General features: G+C 30.3%; 2 protein-coding genes across 2 annotated transcripts; both read left to right on the forward strand.

The window, feature by feature from the left end:
• Positions 1 to 13,714: 13,714 nt before the first annotated feature.
• Positions 13,715 to 14,482, forward strand: LOC135927217 (uncharacterized). The gene has a single exon (XM_065463175.1). The coding sequence runs from the start codon at positions 13,715 to 13,717 to the stop codon at positions 14,480 to 14,482; it is 768 nt and encodes a 255-aa protein (XP_065319247.1).
• A 1,755-nt stretch (positions 14,483 to 16,237) lies between these two features.
• Positions 16,238 to 20,672, forward strand: LOC135927226 (zinc finger MYM-type protein 1-like). Its single transcript, XM_065463181.1, has 5 exons — positions 16,238 to 16,319; positions 16,764 to 17,650; positions 17,977 to 18,051; positions 18,209 to 18,359; positions 20,536 to 20,672. Exons 1-5 carry the CDS (start codon positions 16,238 to 16,240, stop codon positions 20,670 to 20,672), a joined length of 1,332 nt encoding a protein of 443 aa, XP_065319253.1.
• Positions 20,673 to 23,658: the final 2,986 nt, after the last annotated feature.

The raw sequence follows: 23,658 nt of genomic DNA on the forward strand, positions 1-23,658 counted from the left end.
ACTGCAGAGCTTGAATTTGAATTCGAAGAAGATCAAAATAATGTCTAAGTACAATAGATTTAACATCAGACATGTTAGATCTTGACAACATTGATCCATATCCGGTACCCGTTTTTAAATTGGCAATTCCAATGATAATAATAACAATAATTCCACGTATATGAAAATCTTAAAATTAAATATCCCAACACGTTAGCATAGTATATTAATTATGCTAGAAAGCATATCTGGATTAAATAAGAATTTAATTAATAATGTTTTGAAAAGAATTGGGAGGCACTTTCTCAAATTATCAAATTATGAATCTAAGCTGGTAGAAGAACGATTAGCATTTCTTTCAAAATTTAAAGAAACTGTCAAATTTCTTTCAGTACAAAAAGGGCCTACTTTAAACTTGGCGTTACTTTTTAGAAGTGAAATTGAAACAAATTTAATAGCAAATGATAGTGATAGTTCTAAAATCAATTCACTTAAGGAAAATATGCTAAAAAAACTTGCGTTACCATTTACGGTGTATAATCTGCAAGTAATAATATATAAGTATATTCTTTTATTTTTTATTTAAAATTATCTAGGTATTGGCTTCTCTATTAGATCCAAGATTTCTAAAATTGACAATTGTGTCAAAGTATTTAATAGAGCTAAATTGTTCAGCTGAATTTATAATAAAACATCTTAAACTTATAGAGAATGATGATAATCAGGTAGTAAATATAGCTAATGAGGATAATGATGAATTATTAAATTTAAGTTATTTGACAAAATTGGCAAATAAACATTCAACAGTTAGGTGACTTAGAACAAGAATGCCATAGTTTTCTTGGAAAACGATATTCACAAGATGGACTTTCTAAATTTTTGGAAAGAAAAGTAGAGTAAACTTCCCAATCTTTCCAGGCTCGCCAAAAAATTCTTTGCATTCGGGTGACTAGCACACCTGGGGATCATTATTATCCCGAAAATTTAAATAAAATAATTTTTATACATGATAATTATAAAATTACGAAATCGATTTTGGATTTATAATGAGTTTCTATTAAATAAATATTAAAAAATATGCCGAGATATCTGTAGAGTAATGTATATTTTTTTAAAAAAATAATAAGCAATTAAAAAAATTTATGTTATAAAAATTTATAACTTCGCCGATTTACGCCGATTTACGCCGATTTAGTTGACGGCGGCTAAAAAACGGCGCGCCGCCGGCCGTCGATAGGATTTTTTGAAAATTGTGGCGGCCGCCGAGAGTTTGTCGGCGCACAGGTCTACATATACATAAATATAATAAAATATAAAACTAAATATTAAATTACCATACAGTAATAATCAAAAATTCCAATAACATAACTATTCAAATATAAAAATTTAAAAACAACTATTTAACTATACAAAACAAGTAAAATACTATTCAAATTAGAGGTCTGCATTGGTTGGGTTTACCGCCCGCCCGCCCACGCTCGCTTATCTAAATGGGAGGGCGGGTAAAAATTTTTTAAGAACGGGCAGGCGGGCGGGCTAAAAAAATTAAAAATTTTTATTTTAATTAATAAAAAGTTCTTATGAACTTAAAAAATAAAAAAGCCTTTTTCTGGTATAACTTTTTATAAAATAAATCAACTTTTTTCTTCAATTAACTTTTTCTACAAATAAAAACAAACTTTTTTCTATAAACAAATTAAAATCTCCTTTTATGGTAATGAAATAAAACTTTTTTCTTAAAATAAATAATTTTTAGATATATAAAATTAAAATTTCCTTTTTTGGGAATAATGAAATTACTCCATTCTATTATTTTATTTTAGTAATGATTGTTTATCTTTATATTGCCCTCTTTATTTTCATTTTCATTTTTATTTTCTTATATAATATATAAATTTTATTTTTTATAATATAATTTTAACAAAATAATATTTTTTAATTTAATTTTAAATTATGAATAAAGAATATATAGCTAAGAAAATAAAAAATAATTTTTATAAGATAAAAAAACAATGAAGATAATAATAATAAACTTAAATCCTCAATGTGGAAACAATTTAAAATTATTTTTGATGAAAATGACAAAAAGCTAGATTGGATTCGCTGCAATGATTGCGAGCCCATCTTTAAATATAATAGCAAAAGTGGCACCTCCTTCTTCCTTCGGCATCAATGTTCATCTGCAAATTATAAAGATTTGATAGATAATAAAAAAATAACTGGATATTTTGAAAAAGACAATTCTCAATTAAACAAAACGATAAAATCTGGTCTAATAGCGAATTTTGTAGAATATTGCGCTAGAGACATTAGGTATTTTAATTTAATAAATTATTCTTTTATCTTTTTTAGGCCATTTCAAGCAGTTCAAGGACCTGGATTTATAAATATTTTACAAAGATTTGCCGACTTAGGGGCAACATATGGTAAATTGGATGTTAATAAGATCACCCCTTGTGCTACAACAGTTAGCCGCAACGTATCCAAAGTTACTGAGAATCTTAAGGAAATATTATTTCCTAAAATTGTAGAAATCATTATATACAAAATTGGAAATTAGAAAAAAAATTTCTTTTTATTTCAAAATTTCAAGATGAAAAAAAGACGGGAGAAAATATTCTTAAAGAATTTTTAAAAATTTTTTTAAAAATTGGTGTTCCCCGAGAATATTTTTCCAAGCTCATCTTTGTTACGGATCAAGGAGCAAATATTAAAAAAACTTTGGAAGGGTAAATTTTTTATTAAATAAAATTTAATTATTAGATAGATATTATAATAATTTCTGAGAGATATTGTATACACCTAAAGAAAAAACATTCATATTTAAAGAACTATATTTTCCTTTTATTTTTTCAAATATTAGATCTAATAGACTAAACTGTTCAGCACCTGAACACAATACTTCGTAATACCTTCCAGTCAACTTTTATTTTAGAAAATGCTCCCGAGATTAATAATATTTTGGTAACTGCAAAATCATTGACGACTTATTTCAAACAAAGTGGCAACGTAAAATATCTAAGCAAGACGTTACTACAAAATATTGATATAAGCTGGAATACAGCATAATATGCTACAAAGCATTTATATAATGTATGATGAGATTTTTTTATTTTTACAATCTCGTGATATGACTGAAAAAATGGGATCTATGGGAAAGGAAGATTTAAAAACACTGATAGATTATTTGGAACCATATAAAGATGCAACTAATGCTCTTGAGGGTGATTGCAGGCCTGCACTACAGAATGTTCTTATATGGTATGAAAATTAATATTTTGGGATTTATGCCCATTTTTTCTTTATTTATAAAGGTATAATCTTCTACATTAGCATAATGAAATAAATATGAATATAATGGAGAGAAAAATAAAATGCGAAAAAGAAATAGATATAATAAAGAAAAGAGCTAAAAATTTATAATTGAAAAATTTAAAATTCATATGCTCCATAAAGTTTCAAAATTTTTAATATTAAAGTTCCTACAAATGAGGATGCTGTCGTCGGAAGAAGTTAATGAAGTAAAAAAACATATTGAAAACTTGTTAGATTTGATTTGCATAGAAGAATGTAACATCGACGTAGATGAAAATTTGATTTTACCAGCAAAGAGAATCCAATTAAAAGGTATTAATAAATTATAAATTCGTTTAGCTACTTATTAAATGTAATATTTGAAATAAATAGCATCCACATCAAAATTAAACCCCAACAGATGGGAGGATGAGGTTGTTACTGAGGATAGTACCGTACATAATGACATAACAAAATATTTAAATCTTAAAGTAACCATTTTTGATAAGTACAATTTAGCATAATTATAAGATGCATATATTACAATTAATATAAATTTAAATTACTTTTATAAATTTATTATTATTAGTTCACTTTTATTTAAAGATTTCAATTGAGGAAGAGGATATACTTCAAAAGGATGTCCTACTTTGGTGGAAACGACAAGAAAAAGATTTGCCAAAGCTATCAAGATTAACAAGAAAAATATTAGCAATTCCTGCAACTAGTGCTACTTCTGAAGGATTTAGCATTGCCGGAAGGTTTTTAGAACAAAGAAGAACGTGTTTGAATCCCGAAAATGTGGATTCATTATTATTTTTGCATTATAATTACTTATAATATTTATTTTATATTTATATTTTATAAATATTTTATTTGATAAAATAAATTATCCATAATTTAAATTGATATTTTTTGAGTATAGTAATTTCCTAAATTATAAAACTTATAGAGATGTAATGTTGAAACTATTTCCATTAGATGCCTAAAATAGCGGGCTTGGGTAAAAATTTTTTTATAAATAATGGGCGAGCGGGTAAAAAATTTCTGACTAATGGGCGGGCGCAAGAAATTTTAGACTAATGAGCGGGCGGGCGGGTAAAAATTTTTAGATTAATGGGCGGGCGGGCATATTATCCAAAAACCCGCTCAAAGCAGACCTCCAATTCAAATATACAAATTAAAAAATAACTATTTAAATATACAAAAATAAAAAAAACAAGTAAATACAACAGTTAATTGTATTCATAATACTTATAAGTTTAATACAATAATTAATCAAATAATACAAGTATCATAATCAATTTAATGTATTTATATATATTATTTACGTGATACGTAATATATAGCGCTTCTGCCCTCTAGCGTTGAAGGTTCAACAGAGCTAAGCCAGGTTTTCCTCATTTCCATCTAATTGTAATAATTTAATTTGGGTATAAAAATAAAAATATGAGGAGCCCTCTACACGTTTGTGGGCAAGCCGCAAGTACTTGTAGGCACAAAACCTCTATAAGCTTATTAAAAATGAGTGGGGCAAAAAAAGAGCCTACACCCGAGAACTACAGTAAAATTTAATTACTTTAAAGGTGGGTGATGGTTGATTTTAAGTTTAATTTCTTTAGTGTAAGTTATGATTACTATCAATATTGAGATATAATGTTCGTAGAATCGATTCAGTTTGCTATTTTTTATATATATTATTTTCATTATTAACTTCACTATTTCTTGATATTAACTCGTTGTCAATGTTAAGCAACTCGAATATTTATTATGATATACAACATATCAATCATTAAATATCATATATGTAACAAGGGGGAGAAATTTATCTTCTGATTTTAGAAGTATTCAACCATTTCAATCTAAAAAAAGAAGAGCATATATTCTTTCATTATTAAATACAATATTTTATTCAATTTATCAATTTTTTATAAATATTTATTAATCTTACTACAACTTCATGCACTGGCGAAAAGGTCATGAGCAAAATAAAATTAATCAAAACAAGACTTCATTGTAGAGATCTGCAAATTCCGGCCTGAGTCCGTTATTTTTAAAAAATAATTTTGGTTCGGACTGGGTCGGACTAGTGTTTTTTAAAAAATTTGGACCTAGCCGGGTCGGGTTTTAAATTGATATATTTTAAAATTTTTGCAAGAAATTAGACAATATTTTTAATTTATAGAATATTTACAACTTAAAAATATTAAAATTCTTTATATTTATAAATTTGGACCAAGCCGGGCGGACAAATAATTATTATTGCGGGTCGAGCTTTAGGGAATAAAAAAATTGGATTGGAGGCCGGACAAATTAAAAAAAATATCGTATTGCGCCGAGCTTGAAAAATAAGGCCCGATGTAGATCACTAATTTGGAATACCTTAAAAGATTTATTTCTTAATAATTTAACTATTTTATCAATGGAACAAAATTTATTTAATTAATTAAATATCGATAAAATTATAACTTCTTTCGCTTTATCGTCCTATAATTTGGGGTATGACTAAATACTGCATTGCTAAACTGCATTGCTAAACTGCATTGCTAAAAAGCAATTAATCATAATCAATCAAAATTTGATTATATAATATATTTTTTTAAATAATTTTCAAAATCATTTTTTTTAATGTACATAAATCAATTTTTTATTAAGTAAAAAATTGAGATTAAATATCAAATAATTTAAAATTCTATTTTTACTTAATATTATTAGAAAAAAAAATATATTTACTAGCTTAATACAACTTAAATTTTATTTTTCAATTACAAAATTTAACAAATATATATCTATAAGCGTATCACGTCAAAACCGCGAAACTTTTTCCGAGAAATGCATTATCGCGAATGCATTACCGCGAATGTTGATTACCGCCAAACGATATTATAGCGAATGCATTACCGCGAATGCATTACCGCGAATGCATCATAGTGAAAACAGTATCGTAAATGCAGTATATCGAATGCATTATCGCAAAAAAATTATCGCGAATGCATTACAGCGAATGTATGACCGCGAATGCATTATCGCGAATGTATTTTCGCGAATGTATTTTAGCGAATGTATTAGCGCGATTGATTAGAGCGAATGCAATACCGCGAAATTATTATCGCAAATGCATTACAGCGAATATATTATCGCGAATGCAATATCTCGAATGCTTTATAGAAAATGCATTACAGCGAATTCATTATCGCGAATGTAATATGATGAATTAGTTATCACGTATGCAATACTGATTTATATTTGACAAATGATCGATATAATTAATATAAAGTTTTAAAATTCTTTACTACTTATCCAATTACTTCTTAATAAATAGTTCATCTTTATTATGTTTTTATATTTTAAATATATTAAGAACAATAAATTTGTCATCTTTTGGAAATTCCTAGCTGATAATATTTTTCCCAATCTCTATTTTTCTAAAGAAATTCTTTAAACTCCCTAATTATATTGTAACTCATTTAGCAAGTTGAGACCTTTTTCAAAAAACGAGAAAACCAGCCTAATTGACGTTTCTATATTTATTTAACGTAGCGTTTTTAAATTTTTGTAACTCTAAAACACGTCAAAAACACGTCACTTGCTATTTATGAAGTTTCGTATCCTCAATTTTTTTTAATAATTAGATTAAATCGTTTTTTAAAAAATTTGAAATACTAATATTGGACAAAAAATAACTTAAGACCCTTATTTATTTTTATTTATTTAAAAATAGGCTAAACGTGTTCCCATTATATTGATCTATAGCTGAACGCTCGCCTTTTTTTTAAATTTTTTTCGTAAAACACGAAGCATATTTTGAGATCCGTAAAATTATTAAAATATTAAAAATTTATGTAATTAATCTATCCTTTTTTTCTTGCATGAACCTGACAATAAACACCAATTTGATATTAAGGCCCATATTTTACCAATTGTTTTTTCAAGTTTGTAAGATTCAAAAGGTTGTAGCCTATTACTTGATAGTTTTTCGATATATGGAACCCGTATCTTGAGGTCTCTTTAAAGCTGTTGAACTGGACTAATATTCCACTTTCTTCTAGAAAATCAGGAATTAAACTTCTTTCCAATTTTTCTTCTCATGGCATAATTTTATCATTATCAGATCTTCTCTTGATAAAATAATTAATTTACAAAATTACCGTATATGCTTATATTGTTAGTGGCATTTAATAATGAGATTTCATTTTTTTGATAATACCGAAATATTATGTTATAGTTTATGATTTAGGAGAAGTTTTAAAAAAGATGAGAAAATTTAAAATATTTTGAGATTATTAAGATACACAAAAAAATAGATTTCATAAAAAGAACGATGACACGTTTCAAAGTTATAAAGATTTAAAAACGTAACGCTTTTTAGTCAACCGGTAAATAATCTAAATTTTTGATCTCATGATCAACTTTCTTCCAATAGTAGGGACTAGGACTATTCGGCGTTTTTGTCAAAATCATCATAAGACTGAAAATAATTGTTGTATTTGAATTTATAAAATACTATGAGATAGCCCAACAAACATTTACCTAAAGTTATACATTAATAAATATTTTTAATATTTTATTGATTCTAATAAAAGTTAAATTTTTCCCCAACAAGCCCCAAACCAGGGGCTTGAAGATTCCATTGGTTTATTAAGTCTCTTACATAGATGAATATAATGATATAATACATCATTTGCATCTAAATAATTTAATAATAATGTCAAAATATGACATTTTATTAATTTTAAAAAATGTTTAAGTTTTTAATTATTTTTTAAATTTTAATAATTATCATATAAAATTAATTTAAAGCTATAATAGTAGCCAATGAATACTTATTATATCATATTTTTAAGCAGAGTTGGGCAGTACCGCGAATACTTGTATCTAAGATACAAGATCCTTTTGTATCTTGTACTCAGTATCTTATTGACATTTTTAAGAAGATACTAGTATCTGCATCTAAGATCCTTTATTTTGAAAATAATCTTGTATCTTTTTCATTTTCTTTAAAAAGATACAGATACAGATTCTTTTTAATATTCATGTTTAAAACATTTACATATCACACAATGTAACTTTATTTTCTTCGTGAAATCTTGTATTATTTTCTTTATTTTTTCCCGCTATATTTTAAATATATTGATAACCAAAATTAGTTAGAAGTTTTACAGGTCACAAAGATTGATAGATTAAAAATAACAACACCAAAACTAAATAAGATAGGGACATATTTTATATGTAATATTTTTTAATTTGTAGAATGTTTAACAATCATAGTAGTGAAGATGAAATTATGGAGATAGGTTCTCCTGAATCAAATCCGAATCTTAAAATTCTAGATGGAAAATATAAAGTAATTCATGTGAAAAAGTTTTCAGCTCCCATTAAATATATTACTCTCCCTTCCCTGTTTAAGCTATTAATGGGAAAAAACTAATATTAAAATCCCTGTTTATTATAATTAATTCATTAATAAATATTTTATTAATTATTGCAAATATTCATTCTTATATGTGTATGCTATGTTCTTCATAAATAATAAAAACTGTATTTTATAAACTATTCTAATTTAATTAAAATGATAATTTAAAAGTATCTTGTATTTAAAATACTCTAATTTAGTAAAAGATACAAGTATCTTTTATCTTGTATCTTTTTGATATTTTGAAAAAATACTAGTATCTGTATCTAAGATTCATTTTTTTATTAAGAATCTGTATCTGTATCTAGATTCTTTTTCTGGAGGACCGCCCAACTCTGTTTTTAAGCATAATTTAATTGATTCAGCTAGCCTTGATTCTAATAGCTTCTAGTTATTCATATGATTAATCCTATCCAGCGCGAAGATAATTTTTTCTTTTTATTATAGTAAAATTTTTTTTTATCTATAAATATAATATAATTTAAATTTTTCAAAAATATTTTTTAAAAAATAAATGGTTCATATAGATATAACCACCCCCCTCCCCACCCCCAGCCATATCTGGAGGCAAATTTTTAAATAAGATAAGATGAAGGGGAACATTGCATTGATTAGACTTCCATCTTATAAATCTTATAGCTTTAAGTTTAAAACAAATAATAGGCCAGGTGCCGTCATATAAATTCTCGGAATACCCTTGAATAAAAAAATGGATAAAATAATCTTAAAAAAAATTATTCAAAGCTGGGCGATAAAATAATATGATAAAATTTTAAAAATAAAAAAAGATTTTTTCTTGTCCCAAAATATAAATCCTTGTATTGTTTATGATAGATAATTTTTTAGCTAATCTTGGACAACTTTCATTACAAATTATATCTTAAAAATTTGGCGAATTTAAAGTGATCTATAGCAGGGACTTGGAGAGCACTTTTTTTTAAATATATTTTTTAAACAAAATTTTTATGTTTTAAATTTAATTATCTCGGCCGAGGCCTGTTTATGAATATTTATGATAACATTTTTGAGTTTTCGGTTGTTATTTTTTTAAATATGCTAAACAATTAAATAGAAGTAGTAATGTTAAAATTATGAAAATGTTTCTTTCTTTATCAGTTCCTATTAGTGCTTTGCTTTAACTAGTAGAGTAGCCAGTTTAAAAAAAACTATCAGCAACTAAGCCAGTCTCACGTCAATTTTTTAGAAATTTTATCAATATTTAATGATTTGTGAGTTATTTTAAACTGCACTGCCCGGCTCGAATTTCTTTAAAATATATTATATCATAGATAATAACGGTAATTTAAAATATGTGGTTATAAAATATATAGCCCGGCCCTTGTATTTTTAAAAAAAATTTTTAGGCTGGGCCCGGGTATATTTAAAAAAAATAAAATACAGCCCGGTCCGTGTACCGAGCCGGGTTTAAGGCTGGGTCTGTGATCTAATTTAATGCGCGTTTTTAATTTTCCTGATAAATGTGATTTTACCCAATTTATTCCGAAGAGAATCTACTCTGAGAATTTCATATGATTTTGCTAAAAAAAATTTGTATTTAACAATTTATAATGAAAATCCATATATAAAAAGGTAGTCAAAATTAAGGTAAGGTGATAGTTTGATGGGTATTTTGTTCTATTTTTTGCATTTTAAATAATTAATTGAGCGCGTTAAATTTTTAATCTGATATTGACGGAAAACTGTATTCTAATATGTGTAGAAACCTTGATATTAAGGATTTATTTTTTTTATTAATTGAATTATATTTTAAAATAAGGTCAAATAGAAGGAGGAATAGGATATATTGCTTCTGAAATTTCCTGGCATTAATCGCAGTCATTTTAGTTACAAAACACTAATTATTATTTAAATACACCAATATTTTTGAAGTGAGAACTTAATTTATTAGCAATCTATATTATTTGTAGTCATACTAACCCAATTTATTTTCAAACATTAATTTTTATAGAAAATGGCCGTCAATGTTTTTGAAGTGAGAAATGGATATTATTATCAATCAAAATATCAATTTTATCCCAATTATTTTAAAACATCGATTTTCAAATGAAATAGTGTATCACAAATGGTTTTAAATTCAAAAAAATTATGGCAGCAGTCGTTTTATAATGGTTGCACATGTTATTAAATAACTGCCCTTAGTAGAATGACAGCAGTCAATATTAAACAACGGTTTCAAATGGTACACCAGGCTTAAATATTTTTTTTACAAAACCTGAGAGGATTTAAAAAAATAAATTTAAATTATTTTTTAATCAGTTGTAAAATCACATGAAGCATTTAATATTAATTTATTGTCATAAATTCAGTCTTTCGCGGTATTATATTAGCGCTAATGCATTCGCTTTAATATTTTCGCTGTATCATATTCGCTATAATGCATTCGCGGTAATGCATTCGTAATATTATATTCGCGATAATGCATTGGCTATAATGCATTCGCGATACTGTTTTCGCTATGATGCATTCGCGATAATGCATACGTGATAATGCATTCGCGAAAATGCATTCGTGAAAATGCATTCGCGATAATGTCTTCGCTCTAATACATTCGCTATGATGCATTCGCAAAAATGCATTCGCGGTCATACATTCGCTGTAATGCATTCGCAATAGTGTTTTCGCTATGATGCATTCGCTAAAATATCTTTTCGCGATAATCGAATTTCTTTATTATTGAATATATCTAAAAATTTAATTTTTTATAAGTTATTTATATCATATGAAAATGGATCTCACTACAAATAAAAGATAATATATAAAAATATTTACCTAAGCATTCGCAGTTTACCTTAGCATTCGCACGCAGTTTAGTCAAACCGTATTAAATATCTCTAAAAAATAAAATTTTCTAGTGCCAGCCAGGCGGCAAAAAATATAATTTAATTGTTTTTTTAAAAAAAGATTCCGAATCCCCTTAAATATTTTTTTAAAAAAAATTTATTTTTGTTATAAATATCTCAACCATAACCGTAACCTAACCGATATAATTATTTTTTGTAGGAGCAAAAAGAACCTTTATAAAAAACGGTTAAACCGGTCAGTTTTTATATTTTAGAAATGGAAATAATTTGAATATCCAGAATTATATAAACGTGCTCTTATAGTACTGGCGGTTCCCGCAACACAAGTTTCTGTAGAAAGGGCTTTTTCGGGGCTAAAATTTGTGTTATCGTCACAAAGAACAAAAAGGAATAAATTTATACTTGAAAATATATTATTTATAAGTTCAAATAATATATTTAAAAATGAGTTATTTTGAATCTTATATATTTTTTTTATATATAATTCATAGATGCTTATAATAAAAATAAATTAGAAGATGGTGTTGCTTCAATAAAAAAAAATTTCTAACCGTAATGAACCTTTATAAACCTTACCGAACCGAACTTTTATAAATTTCTTCTCAAGAACCGTAACCAAAAAGTAACCTATTAAAATTTTTTACATACTGAACCGTAACCAAACTGAACCTTTAGAAATAACAACGGGTCCCTGCTTAAATGTTCAACGAAATGTCTTGCATTGAATAATTGTTGCAATAATTCGGATTTTTTATAAATATATTTTTTAATATTTTTTTTTAAAAAAAAGTCTTTCATTATATGCCTTAATTTTATACTATTTACTTTTTTTTAAATTCTCTTTTTAAATCCCTTATTTTGGCCTTTTAATTAAATGGTGCCCGCCGCATAAAAGAGAAGAAAAAGTAATATATTTTAATATTTTTTAAAACAAAAATGTCTTAACCTCATCCCTTTTCATTTATTATATGCCTTAATTTTATACTATTTACTTTTTTTTAAATTCTCTTTTTAAATCCCTTATTTTGGCCTTTTAATTATAAGGTGCCAGCCACAAAAAAAGAGAAGAAAAAGTAATTTTTTTTTTTCATGGGGATTCGGAAGATTTTTTTCTTGGGGATTCGGAATAAAAAAATCCCGAATAAAACGTGGGGATTCAATACGTTGGGATTCCGAATCCCACATGATTCCATATCTTAATACGACATGTATATTATAATGTTGTTAATATAATATTTTTCTCATAAAGAAAGCAATAAATCAATCAAAATTCTCTAAATCATTTTCTTTGTTATTTTTTATTTTCAATATTATTTTTTAGCCTTTCGTATCAATGCAGCCTTTCGACTTATAGACCTTGCGGTTAGTTTTGATTATAAAAAAACTTACATAAAAAGACTATAATTTATTTAATAAAAATAACTATTTAAATATTAATTAATTTATTAAATATAATTTAAATCATTCTAAAATAACATAAATAAACATCAATTAAAAATATATAAAAATAACTAAAAAAATTATTGTTTATTTTCTATTGCTTATACTGTAAATTTTATTCGTATCAACCTTTAATCCGAAATTATGGTTAGACCACGTATTACTCAAGGAACTTTTGTGGGAAATAGACCACCTCTTGACACCGCTAACCTACCGCTAGGGCAACCTCCGAACTTAGACGGCACTAATCTCGTTCTTACGCCGGATAATTCAATGGATACCGCCCCCGTCGATCCTAGTACCCGCGCCATTATTGCGGCTATGAATGCCATATCCGAGCGTATGGCAGCCTTATCCACGCAAGTGAATCAGGACCGACAGCGACAACGTACCCCGTCACCCAGACACACGTCTACCCCCAAAGAAAGGGGCCCGCAAGTGACCGGTACACAAACCACGGAAGCACCTCCACCGCCAGCCACACCAGGCGCACCGCCAACGTTGCCCCCGGTACAACTTGAACCACCAGCGACATCCGCCGAAGCCTACGATAGACTAATGAAAGTTTGGGCAGGCCTCCAGCAGGATCTCCTCGAGCCGAGATGCAAGGCTAATGACAGAGACCGTCATGAGATTAAACATATCGCTGAAGTGTTGGAAATTCTGCCGCCGGAATCCGACATTAGGATGCTAAAAATTCAAGCAAAAAGGATTCGAGTTTTGGCACTGGCCATTCATTGGAATTGGAAGACCGCGAGGAATAACGATGCTTCATACCAAGAAAAATTCTTATGCGGGGAAAACATTACTGTCTATCAGGACCCTGCGCCCTTTCGAGACAGGGGCCGTGCAGGCCCCTCCACCTCCAGTTATCGAAAACGCCCTGAAAGGAAGGACGCGGCCCCCGCCAGGGGTAAGAAAAGGAAGTAGCGAACTCGTCGTACCTCCGAAACCCCTACTATCATCTCCCTCTTCTCTTCCTCTATCTCTTCTACCTCCTTCAACTATCAACCCACCGGTACAACCAGGGGTTATCGGTCCGAGCAACGGCCCACCGGCTCGAAGGACGGAAACATCGCAGCCCCCTAGCCGGCTAACTACGGTAAATAAATTTCTTAGGGAGCTGAGGCATCAGATGTTTTCGCCGAGAGACACTGACGGGGACAGTGACGCACCGGATTCCGCGATAGAGAACAATCATACCCCTGCGTGCAACAACCCCGGAGTTAGCCCACAGTCAGTATCGGATATCCCTTCCTTCTTATCAGAAGACTTTGGCATACCCGAATGGTGGACACCAAGTCCCCTCTCTGACTCACTACCTTCGAGTAGTTCTGCGGACAATAGCGAAGCTCAGTCAATCATCACGGAACTACAAGACTCTGTCTACAGCACCGACGATGAACCTGGTATGCCCCAGGGGGGAGCATCTAATACACCCAACATACCCGGTATCCTCAATGGCAGGGGCGGACTGGCCATAAGATCCAGTGGGCATTTTGCCCACGAGGCCGCGAGAAAATGTCGATTTTGAGGCCGATGAGAGGAAAATATCAAAAAAGAGGCCGGTAGGAAAAAAAAACATTATTTTGTTCACATTATTTTCTCTTATCATTTATTTATTTTTAATGATATCTATTATTTGAATATAACATTCCCTGAGAATAATTATCATGTCGTTTACTATATTTGAATGCATAAAATATCAATTACGTCGCTTGACGCTATATATCATTTACCACGTGCTTTTCGTTTTTTTTTCAAAGGAAGTGAAAACGCTTATGTTTGAGTTTGAGTAGAGTGAAAGCTAAGTTTTGATTAATTTATTATATTAATTTTTATACATTAATTTATTGTATATAGGAAACTATAGTGATTGATTGTATTTCTTCTACTTAATTCATTGATCCTTTTGAGCTTGGGCTTGAGTAGAGTGAAAGCTAAGTTTTCATTTATTTATTTAATTTTTATACATTAATTTATTGTATATAGGAAACTATTGTGATTGATTGTATTTCATTGATCCTTTTATGCTTGGGCTTAAGTAGAGTTAAAGCTAAGTTTTCATTAATTTATATTATATTTTTATACATTAATTTATTGTAATATAGGAAACTATCTTGTTCTTAATTCATTGATCCTTTTGAGCTTGGGCTTGAGTAGAGTGAAAGCTAAGTTTTCATTAATCTATTATATTAATTTTTATACATTAATTTATTGTATATAGGAAACTATTGTGATTGATTGTATTTCATTGATCCTTTTATGCTTGGGCTTAAGTAGAGTTAAAGCTAAGTTTTCTTTAATTTATATTATATTTTTATACATTAATTTATTGTATATAGGAAACTATCTTGTTCTTAATTCATTGATCCTTTTGAGCTTGGGCTTGGGCTTGAGTAGAGTGAAAGCTAAGTTTTCATTAATTTATATTATATTTTTATACATTAATTTATTGTAATATAGGAAACTATCTTGTTCTTAATTCATTGATCCTTTTGAGCTTGGGCTTGAGTAGAGTGAAAGCTAAGTTTTCAATAATTTATTATATTATATTTTTATACATTAATTTATTGTAGAGGAAACTTTTGTGCGCCTAATATTTGTATTACAACAATTTACTGATCATTAGCAGACAAACAAACAAACATAATATAAGAAAAGAATCAACTTTATATACTATTTTTACACGTAAATTGATATGTGTGTAAATAGTCAAAAGTAAAAAACTTATTTATATTTCATAACCCAAAGATAGTAATGTTTTTTTATTATTATTACTGGCTGGTAACGTAACAGATTACTTTATGCTTTATATTAAAATACAATTCTTTAAAAAAAATTATAATAAATTTTATTTTAGTTGAATTGATATATTTTTAAAAAACTTATTTATATTTCATAACCCAAAGATAGTAATGTTTTTTTTTATTATTACTGGCCGGTAACATAACAGATTACTTTATGCTTTATATTAAAATACAATTCTTTAAAAAAAATTATAATAAGTTTTATTTTAGTTGAATTGATATATTTTCATAAATGCATAGAAATGCCAAAAGGAAATTTAAAGGTGGAGCTGAAAAATTAAGAAAAAAAATGCTGCTGGTCTCAAAGCAGCTGGTGCTGATCCAAAACAACTTAAATTATCTTTTTTTGATAAATCAATACCAAGTATTTCAAATACTATTACTTCATGTAAATAAACTATTTTTTAGAGATATCAACAACTGCCTCCCATTCACCACTACCTGAAACAACTACCTTATCTGCAGCATCTTCATGTATTATGGCATCAGTTCAATCATTGCCATTATCCTCACACTTGTCAGAAGCAACTACATCAATAATGCCTTCAGATATTTCTCAAAGTGGATTATCAGAATTGAATATGCATACACATGAAAATTTTAAGTTGCAATTAACAGCCACTATACCTCAAAAACTTAGATTTTAATGCAATATCCTATACAACCAATAAACATTAAATATGATAAATTATATTATCGAATGGTAATGAGTGAAAAAATACCTAGAAAATGGATTACCATAAAAATTATATGCAATAAAGCCCAAGCTGTGTACTGCTCACTGGCATTTGCAAACAATTTCACAACAGGCTCTACAAATTTTCGCCACATGCATTCATGAAAATTCATAAGTGCATATTAGTGCTGTCGAGGCCTACCTCAGAGCTTCAAAAAACTAGTCATTTAATAATTCAATTAGCGTTAAAATATTAAATGAAAAAAATCGACAAATTCATAACAATATCCACATAATAAAACAAATATTTGAGATAATAAAGTTTTTAGGTAAACAAAACTTACCATACAGAGGATCAAATGCTACCGAAACACTTAGCCTCTTTGATAATGAAAATTTAAATCATGGCAATTTCCTGGAAATGATCCGTATTATATCAAAGAATGATCAAATACTTAGAGATCATTTAGAGAAGGCTATTTTAAAAAGCAAACGTAGAAAAGATACGCTTAAACTGTCTAACAAATCAAAATCGAAGGGAAGAGGTTCTCTCATAACCTTGTTGTCAAAAACAACTGTCAACAAAGTTATTGATGCTGTTCTTGATCAAATCAGGAATTTAATAAAAAAGGAGATTGGTAACAAACGGTTTAGTTTGCAAATGGATAGTACTCAAGACATTTGCGTTTATGATCAAGCAACCATTTGCCTACGATACATATATAATGGTAAAATAACAGAAAGGCTTTTTACACTTACAAAAGTTACGAACTCTTCTGGAAAAGGATTTTTTGATATCTTGAGTGAATGCTTTTTAAAACATGGAATTCAAATGAGAAATATAATTGGAGAATCATTTGATGGTGCTGCAAATATGCGGGGGGAATTTGTTGGATTGCAAGCTCTTATTAGACAAGAGGCTCCAGGTAGCTTGTATATTTGGTGTTATAGTCACATATTAAATCTCTATATATGTGATTCATGCGATAATATTGAAGGCAAAATTTTATTTGGATTATTGAACAGACTAGCAACTTTCTTTGGTGAATCATATAAAAGGATGGACGCTTGGGTGAAACAGAATAACTCAACTGGCCAAAATAAATTAAGAAGGCTGCAAAAAATAGGTGAGACAAGGTGGTGGGCACGTGAAAAATCCCTTAAATGGATATATGGCAAAGAGAGCTTACTTTTAATAACGATAAGTGCACTTCGAGTTATAATAGATAATAAATCATTTGAGGCAAAAACCTCATCAGAAGCGCAGTCGTTGATAGATAATCTATATTATAATTTTCCGATGTCCTCACTACGTCATCGCTACGTCATGTCATCGCTACGTCATGTCATCGCTACGTCATGTCATCGCCACGTCATGTCATCGGTACGTACTTATTTTTATTTTTATTTTTTTATTTTTTTATTGATTTTATTTTATTTTTTTTATAGAAAATATTTTTAGACATGAAGCCCAATAAAATACAACTCAAAATAAAGTTAGCCTTATATATATATTTTTTTTTATACTCTTTTATATTATAGAATACATCTATTTTAGCTTCTGATAATGTCCCAACTATTTCTAGGGAGTTGAACCTAATATTGACTCCTCTTCAGGTTCATTGCATTTATATTCTTTATATTATTCTTTGTTTTTATTTTAGATAACAAGCCCTGTCTTACCCATATTTAATGATTGTACAGGTGGTATATTGACTCCTCATCAAGTTCAATGCATTTATTTTTTTTATTTATTCTTTTGTTTCTATTTTAGATAACAAGCCATGTCCTAACCTCAGTTAATGATTGTAGTACAGGTGGTGATTCCGTCATTAATAAAAGAAAAAGATGGCAGATCAATCAAAAAAAGAAACGCACTAGGGATAGCGAGGACCTACAAAATAGAACATTCTCTTATTTATCAAGTATAATTTTTCGATTTTTTAATGTTAAATGTTAGTCTTATGTTATTATTTTTATAAAGTAATATATTTTACCTGTAGAATAATTGGTAAATTAGAGATTTCCTCTTCATTAATTATAAATTTTGGGCTTGGTTTCAAAATTATTAGGGAAGGTGGGCTTGAGAAAATCTTTTTAAATATTAAGATCTTGGATGCTTGGATCATTACATTTATCATGTTATTTTTTAACTTTTAGAATATCATAATAGACTTGATTAGTCCCCCAAAAATTTTATTTGATGATAGCCCTCCAACTTATTAGAAATATGCATCTAATATTGACCCTTCAACCGGTTTTACATTATTTTAATGTTTGTTTAATTTCAACAATAGTATATTTATATTTTTGCCTGATTTCTTTATTTGTCTAGGCTAACCCTAATCCCTCACATTGCTACCAAACATGATGAATCTTTTATTAAAGATAAGCAAAGAAAAAAAATGGCGATTCAACAACCACCTTACCCGTTCTAGAGTTACTGGTGGCCAAGATAATAAGGCTCTGTGAACTCCTCTGGAGGTTTATTTTGTTTTTTATCTAATTTTTTATATCTATATGTTTATTTTATACACCCAGTTGCCTCCAAATGATATTTCTATCACAACTACCACAATCCCTATGCCACCTCTGCCTAATTTTTAACAAATAAAAGCATTTAATTCCACTATCATTTACCTCATTAGGAGTTATTATAAATAATACTTTATCCGATTCCCTGAGGAACTTTCATGAATATTTAGAGAGATGTTCAAACGTGAATGTGTAGTGCGGCCAATTTCATTAACATTATTAATGGGAAAATATGCGGTAGTTTGTCATGGCCTTTATAACAATACTTACGACCGTTTTATGGTTGAGTTGACAATGTCGTTCATGATTCTATTTTAGAGGGGGATACCAAAACTGACACTTTGGCAGAAATATCATTTTGCGTTCTTCTTTTACCAGTAGCCCAGGGCCTCAGCTTTATCAGGACGCAATGGGTGTTGTACACTGCTTTGGTAATCCGTCATTAACAACCCTAAATGGGATGATATTATACATTAATTTTTCCTTCTGCAGACGACTGAAAGGATTTGCTCTTAATTTTACCAGACACACAGAGTAATAATTATTCCTCATCATTTTTTAAAAAAATTACCTAAATTTATATGGCAAGAAAAACAAATTTCTTAAAAAATATATAAATAAATTGCATATAAGTTTCATTAGTATTGAATGGCATTTTTGTAATTTAAATAAATAGCATTTTTTTGTACTTAACAAAAGATATAGATAGCCCTTATCAAATTTTTTGATAAAAGGAGTTAACCCACTAATTGGTAAATCCGAGATTTCACCTTCATGTGTTGATAAATTATTTAGAAATTTAACTATCTCCGGGTTTGGGAAATAGTTTGAAACTTAATATGGGATGGACTGGGCTTGAAAAATATTCCTCAAGATTAATATTTGCTTGCACCTGACTTGGGAATATCTTATACAAATTATTATGGGCCGGGCTTCGGAAACAATTTTCAAAATTATTATGGGTTGAGCTGGCTTGAGAATTTTTTTTATAAATTATAAGGTCTTGAACGCGTGGAAATTTTTTCCAAATATTATGAGCTTGGACCTGGCTTGAAATTTTTGAATGTTAAATGTTAGTCTTATGTAACCAGTCATATATTTACAAAGAATTTTGGTATTGGGTACAAGCTCATTTAAATATATTTTGACTCAAATAATAGTTTCCACTCTTAGTCCTAATGGGTTGCACTCAATGACATTGCTTGGACTTGACATAAATGGGGAGGGGGGGGTTTAAAAATTATATAAATTGGATATGATTTTTAAATAAAAGGTAACATCTTTCTTAAAAAAACGAATAAAATTCTCATTCTCCGTCATTTTTGACGGGCTATCTACTAGTTTATGTTAATTTAAGACTCTTAGTACAGCTGTAATATATTTAGAAATTTTTGAAATAATGGAGCCATTGTCATTGTATCTTCAATCAAAAATTTAAATATTTTGTCGGCATAGAAGATGATAGAAGATGCTAAGTCTTCTGTGTCATCGATAACTATTACATCAATTCAAAATAAAGCAATAAAAATGGCTTCTGATTTAAATGATACACTTTCATATTTAAAGCTTACGGAGAGTATCTGTGTACAGACTGCTCTACCAAAAATTCGAATAGGACGAGCAAATATATAGTGATGAAGGCCAGGATAAACGTCCTCAAGAATCGATTGACCTTTATAGGGTTGAAGTATTTCGTCCTATAATTGATCAAATTATAAACAGTTTGCCGGAACAATTTTCTGCGAATAGAGAGCTTATTTTGAATGTGCGATATTTGCATCGCTATAAAAAAATGCCCACGAGGCCGTATTGTCGCCAGTCCGCCCCTGCTCAATGGTATCGTTGTCGGGGGTCCTAGAAGCACCTTCTCTGACGAACAGCTCGCTGCCCGCCCTAGCCTCAATATCAGCAACGCTAGACTCACTGTAGGACCACTTATGTCGCCCTTCACTAAAAGAGTCGCTGAAAGAGGGTTCCGCCCTAAACACAATATCCGCGCGGGCGTGGATAACAAATACCACGACATTGTCAGACAACTAATCATTGCCGATGTCATCGAGCCAGCTGACGAGGACCAAATTTGCTCACCTCTATTTGTGATCCCTAAAGGAAATGGTGCACCACGAGTCATTAGCGACTTCTCCGAAGTATCTAAAAACTTCCTGCACTATCCCTTCCGCCTGAAGTCGATTCCACTTATGTCAGACAAGCTCGACCAGGCATCCTATGCCTGCAAAATCGATATTAGATCAGCTTTCTTCTCCATCCCTCTCGCAAGCGGTGTGAGGAAATTCTTCGGCTTCAAGTTCGGCAACAACAACTTCCGATACAAGGTGCTACCCATGGGCGCATCCTTTAGCCCCTACTGCCTCCAGTCAATCATCCTGGATGCCTGCGCCAAGACTGTCAAAAAGGCCAACTACAACGTATACCTTGATGACATTTTAATATACGGGCCCAACGAGAACGACGTCAAATGGTCTACACGATCATTACGCTGCACTCTCGAAGGATGGGGATTGCAAATAGCACCAGAGAAATCGGTACACCCGACACCCCAAATTACCTACTTAGGGGTCCCCATCGATCTAGCCAACAAAACAGTTTCTGCAGATACTGGTACGAGAAGAAGACTCCACAAATGCCTGGAGGTTTTCCGGCGACACTCCTACCAGCATCTCGATATAGGGGTAGAACTGGCAGCCAGAGTCTTAGGGGTCGTCAACCATTACGCCTACACCATAACCGGTATGTCGAGATTTTTCTCCTCTACTACGTTACGATGAACAGCGGACAGCTGACCCCTGTAGTGGACACCTTCCTGGCCTTCACCAAAGCACGTCTCATCATCGACGCCCTGGCCACCCCCTTGCCTCTGCACTACTACGCGAACTCACCGGTATATGTCGACGCATCCAACTTCCACATGGGTATTAACTTTTGGGAGACCGACAACCTCTCGGTAGCATACAGCGAGGCATGCCTCCTATTCAACATCCCAATCCATGCGATTTCTCACATTAATGGTAAAGAAATCCTAGCAGTCGGAATGGGGGCAATCATGGCAATACACCGAAACAACGAACACCCTATGATCTTCACGGACTCTTCGGTAGCCTACTATACCTTCAGAAAAGGAGGGTCACGATCACCATCGCTAGAAATCATCATCACTCAAATCATGATCAAGCTGGGGCTACCGAACTTTACCGCCATCTCACAAAACATACAATGGATCCCAACGGAGGATAATCCTGCCGACCTTCCATCAAGAACTTGGATGGCGCCGAGAAGACATCTTGAACTCTTTGAGGGCCCCATACTTAAAGGGGCCATCCTACTGCAACAGGACGACGAATCCCTGTTCGGGCCTCAATCTTGCCAAGACACGCCGTCGCTTATTTCCGGAATATCAACACGTGAAGATGGCGCAACATCTATTTCGTACAACTGGGATCAGCTTTCTATTGGTTCCCAAGAATTGGCCTAACACCGTCAATCAAAAATTCACGATAATAAACAAATTAACTAAGAACGATTCATCCCTTAATATTTATTTACATAAATACTGATTATTACGTTAATTATAACCATTGTTTATTTTCTATTGCTTATACTGTAAATTTTTGATTAACAATAAAGGCCTTGGGACATCGAAGCCATAAAGGCCAAGATGTCCGGTTATTTCCATGTTTCTCTTATGTCCCAGTTCCCATGAGCCTATCTCTGGCTATTCTCTCCCTTTTTGAGCTCTTATTTTGATATACATGCATAATTTACTTGTGCTTAAAGAATTGGAAAATATCTGTAGACATATTTTACATGTTTTCTCAGAATTATCCTTTTTAAAAACTTATATAATTACTTAACATCTTTCAAATATGAATTTGATCGATTTTTTTCTACATCAATAGTCATTTTTTCACCACCTGAAGAGGGTGGTGATTTAATAGTATTATCAACTTCTATGATTTCAATTTTTAAAAATAAAAATATAATACTACCTACCCTACTAAATTAAATTATTTGAAAAATGAATTGAATGAAACGGAAGAATATAAAAAGTAAATGATGGATGAGATATTATAATGTGTTAGGCCTTAAATATTCATATTTTATGTGCTCATGTACAGTACATTAACTAAAAAGCAATTCATAGTAAACTTTTATATACTTTACATCGGACCGTGTTGTCGGACCAGACCTTCCCATCAGACCCAAGAGTCGAATGAGACCGAACTGGACCGGACCACTGCAAACACTACGGCCCGGGTATTTTTTAAAAATTTTTAGGCCCGGCCGGCTATATTTAAATAATTTAAAATACAGCCTGGCCTGTTACCCGGGCAATAGGACCAGGTCTGCAGGTCTCTATTAAGTTGCATTTTATTTAATTTGTAAAAATATTATAAAAAAGTTAAAATACAATAGAATTTAAAAATTATTGCTATTATATAAAAACAATAAAAATGATTTATGTCGAATATATGATATAATAGTTAATACAGAGACTAAAAAATATAATAATGAACATATTAAAATGATATATCAATATCAAAAGTAATAATTATGATATATAAATAATGAGAGGTCCAGTTTATCTGGCTTTAAACGAGTCCTTCTCTCTTCAAACGCCCTACCAGCAGCTGAAAACGCTCTTTCACTACTAGCCGACGAAGCAGGGAAAGC

The sequence above is a fragment of the Gordionus sp. m RMFG-2023 genome, chromosome 1, assembly GCF_954871325.1.
Source record: "Gordionus sp. m RMFG-2023 chromosome 1, tfGorSpeb1-WG-v2, whole genome shotgun sequence".
Lineage (NCBI taxonomy): Eukaryota > Metazoa > Nematomorpha > Gordioida > Chordodea > Parachordodidae > Gordionus > Gordionus sp. m RMFG-2023.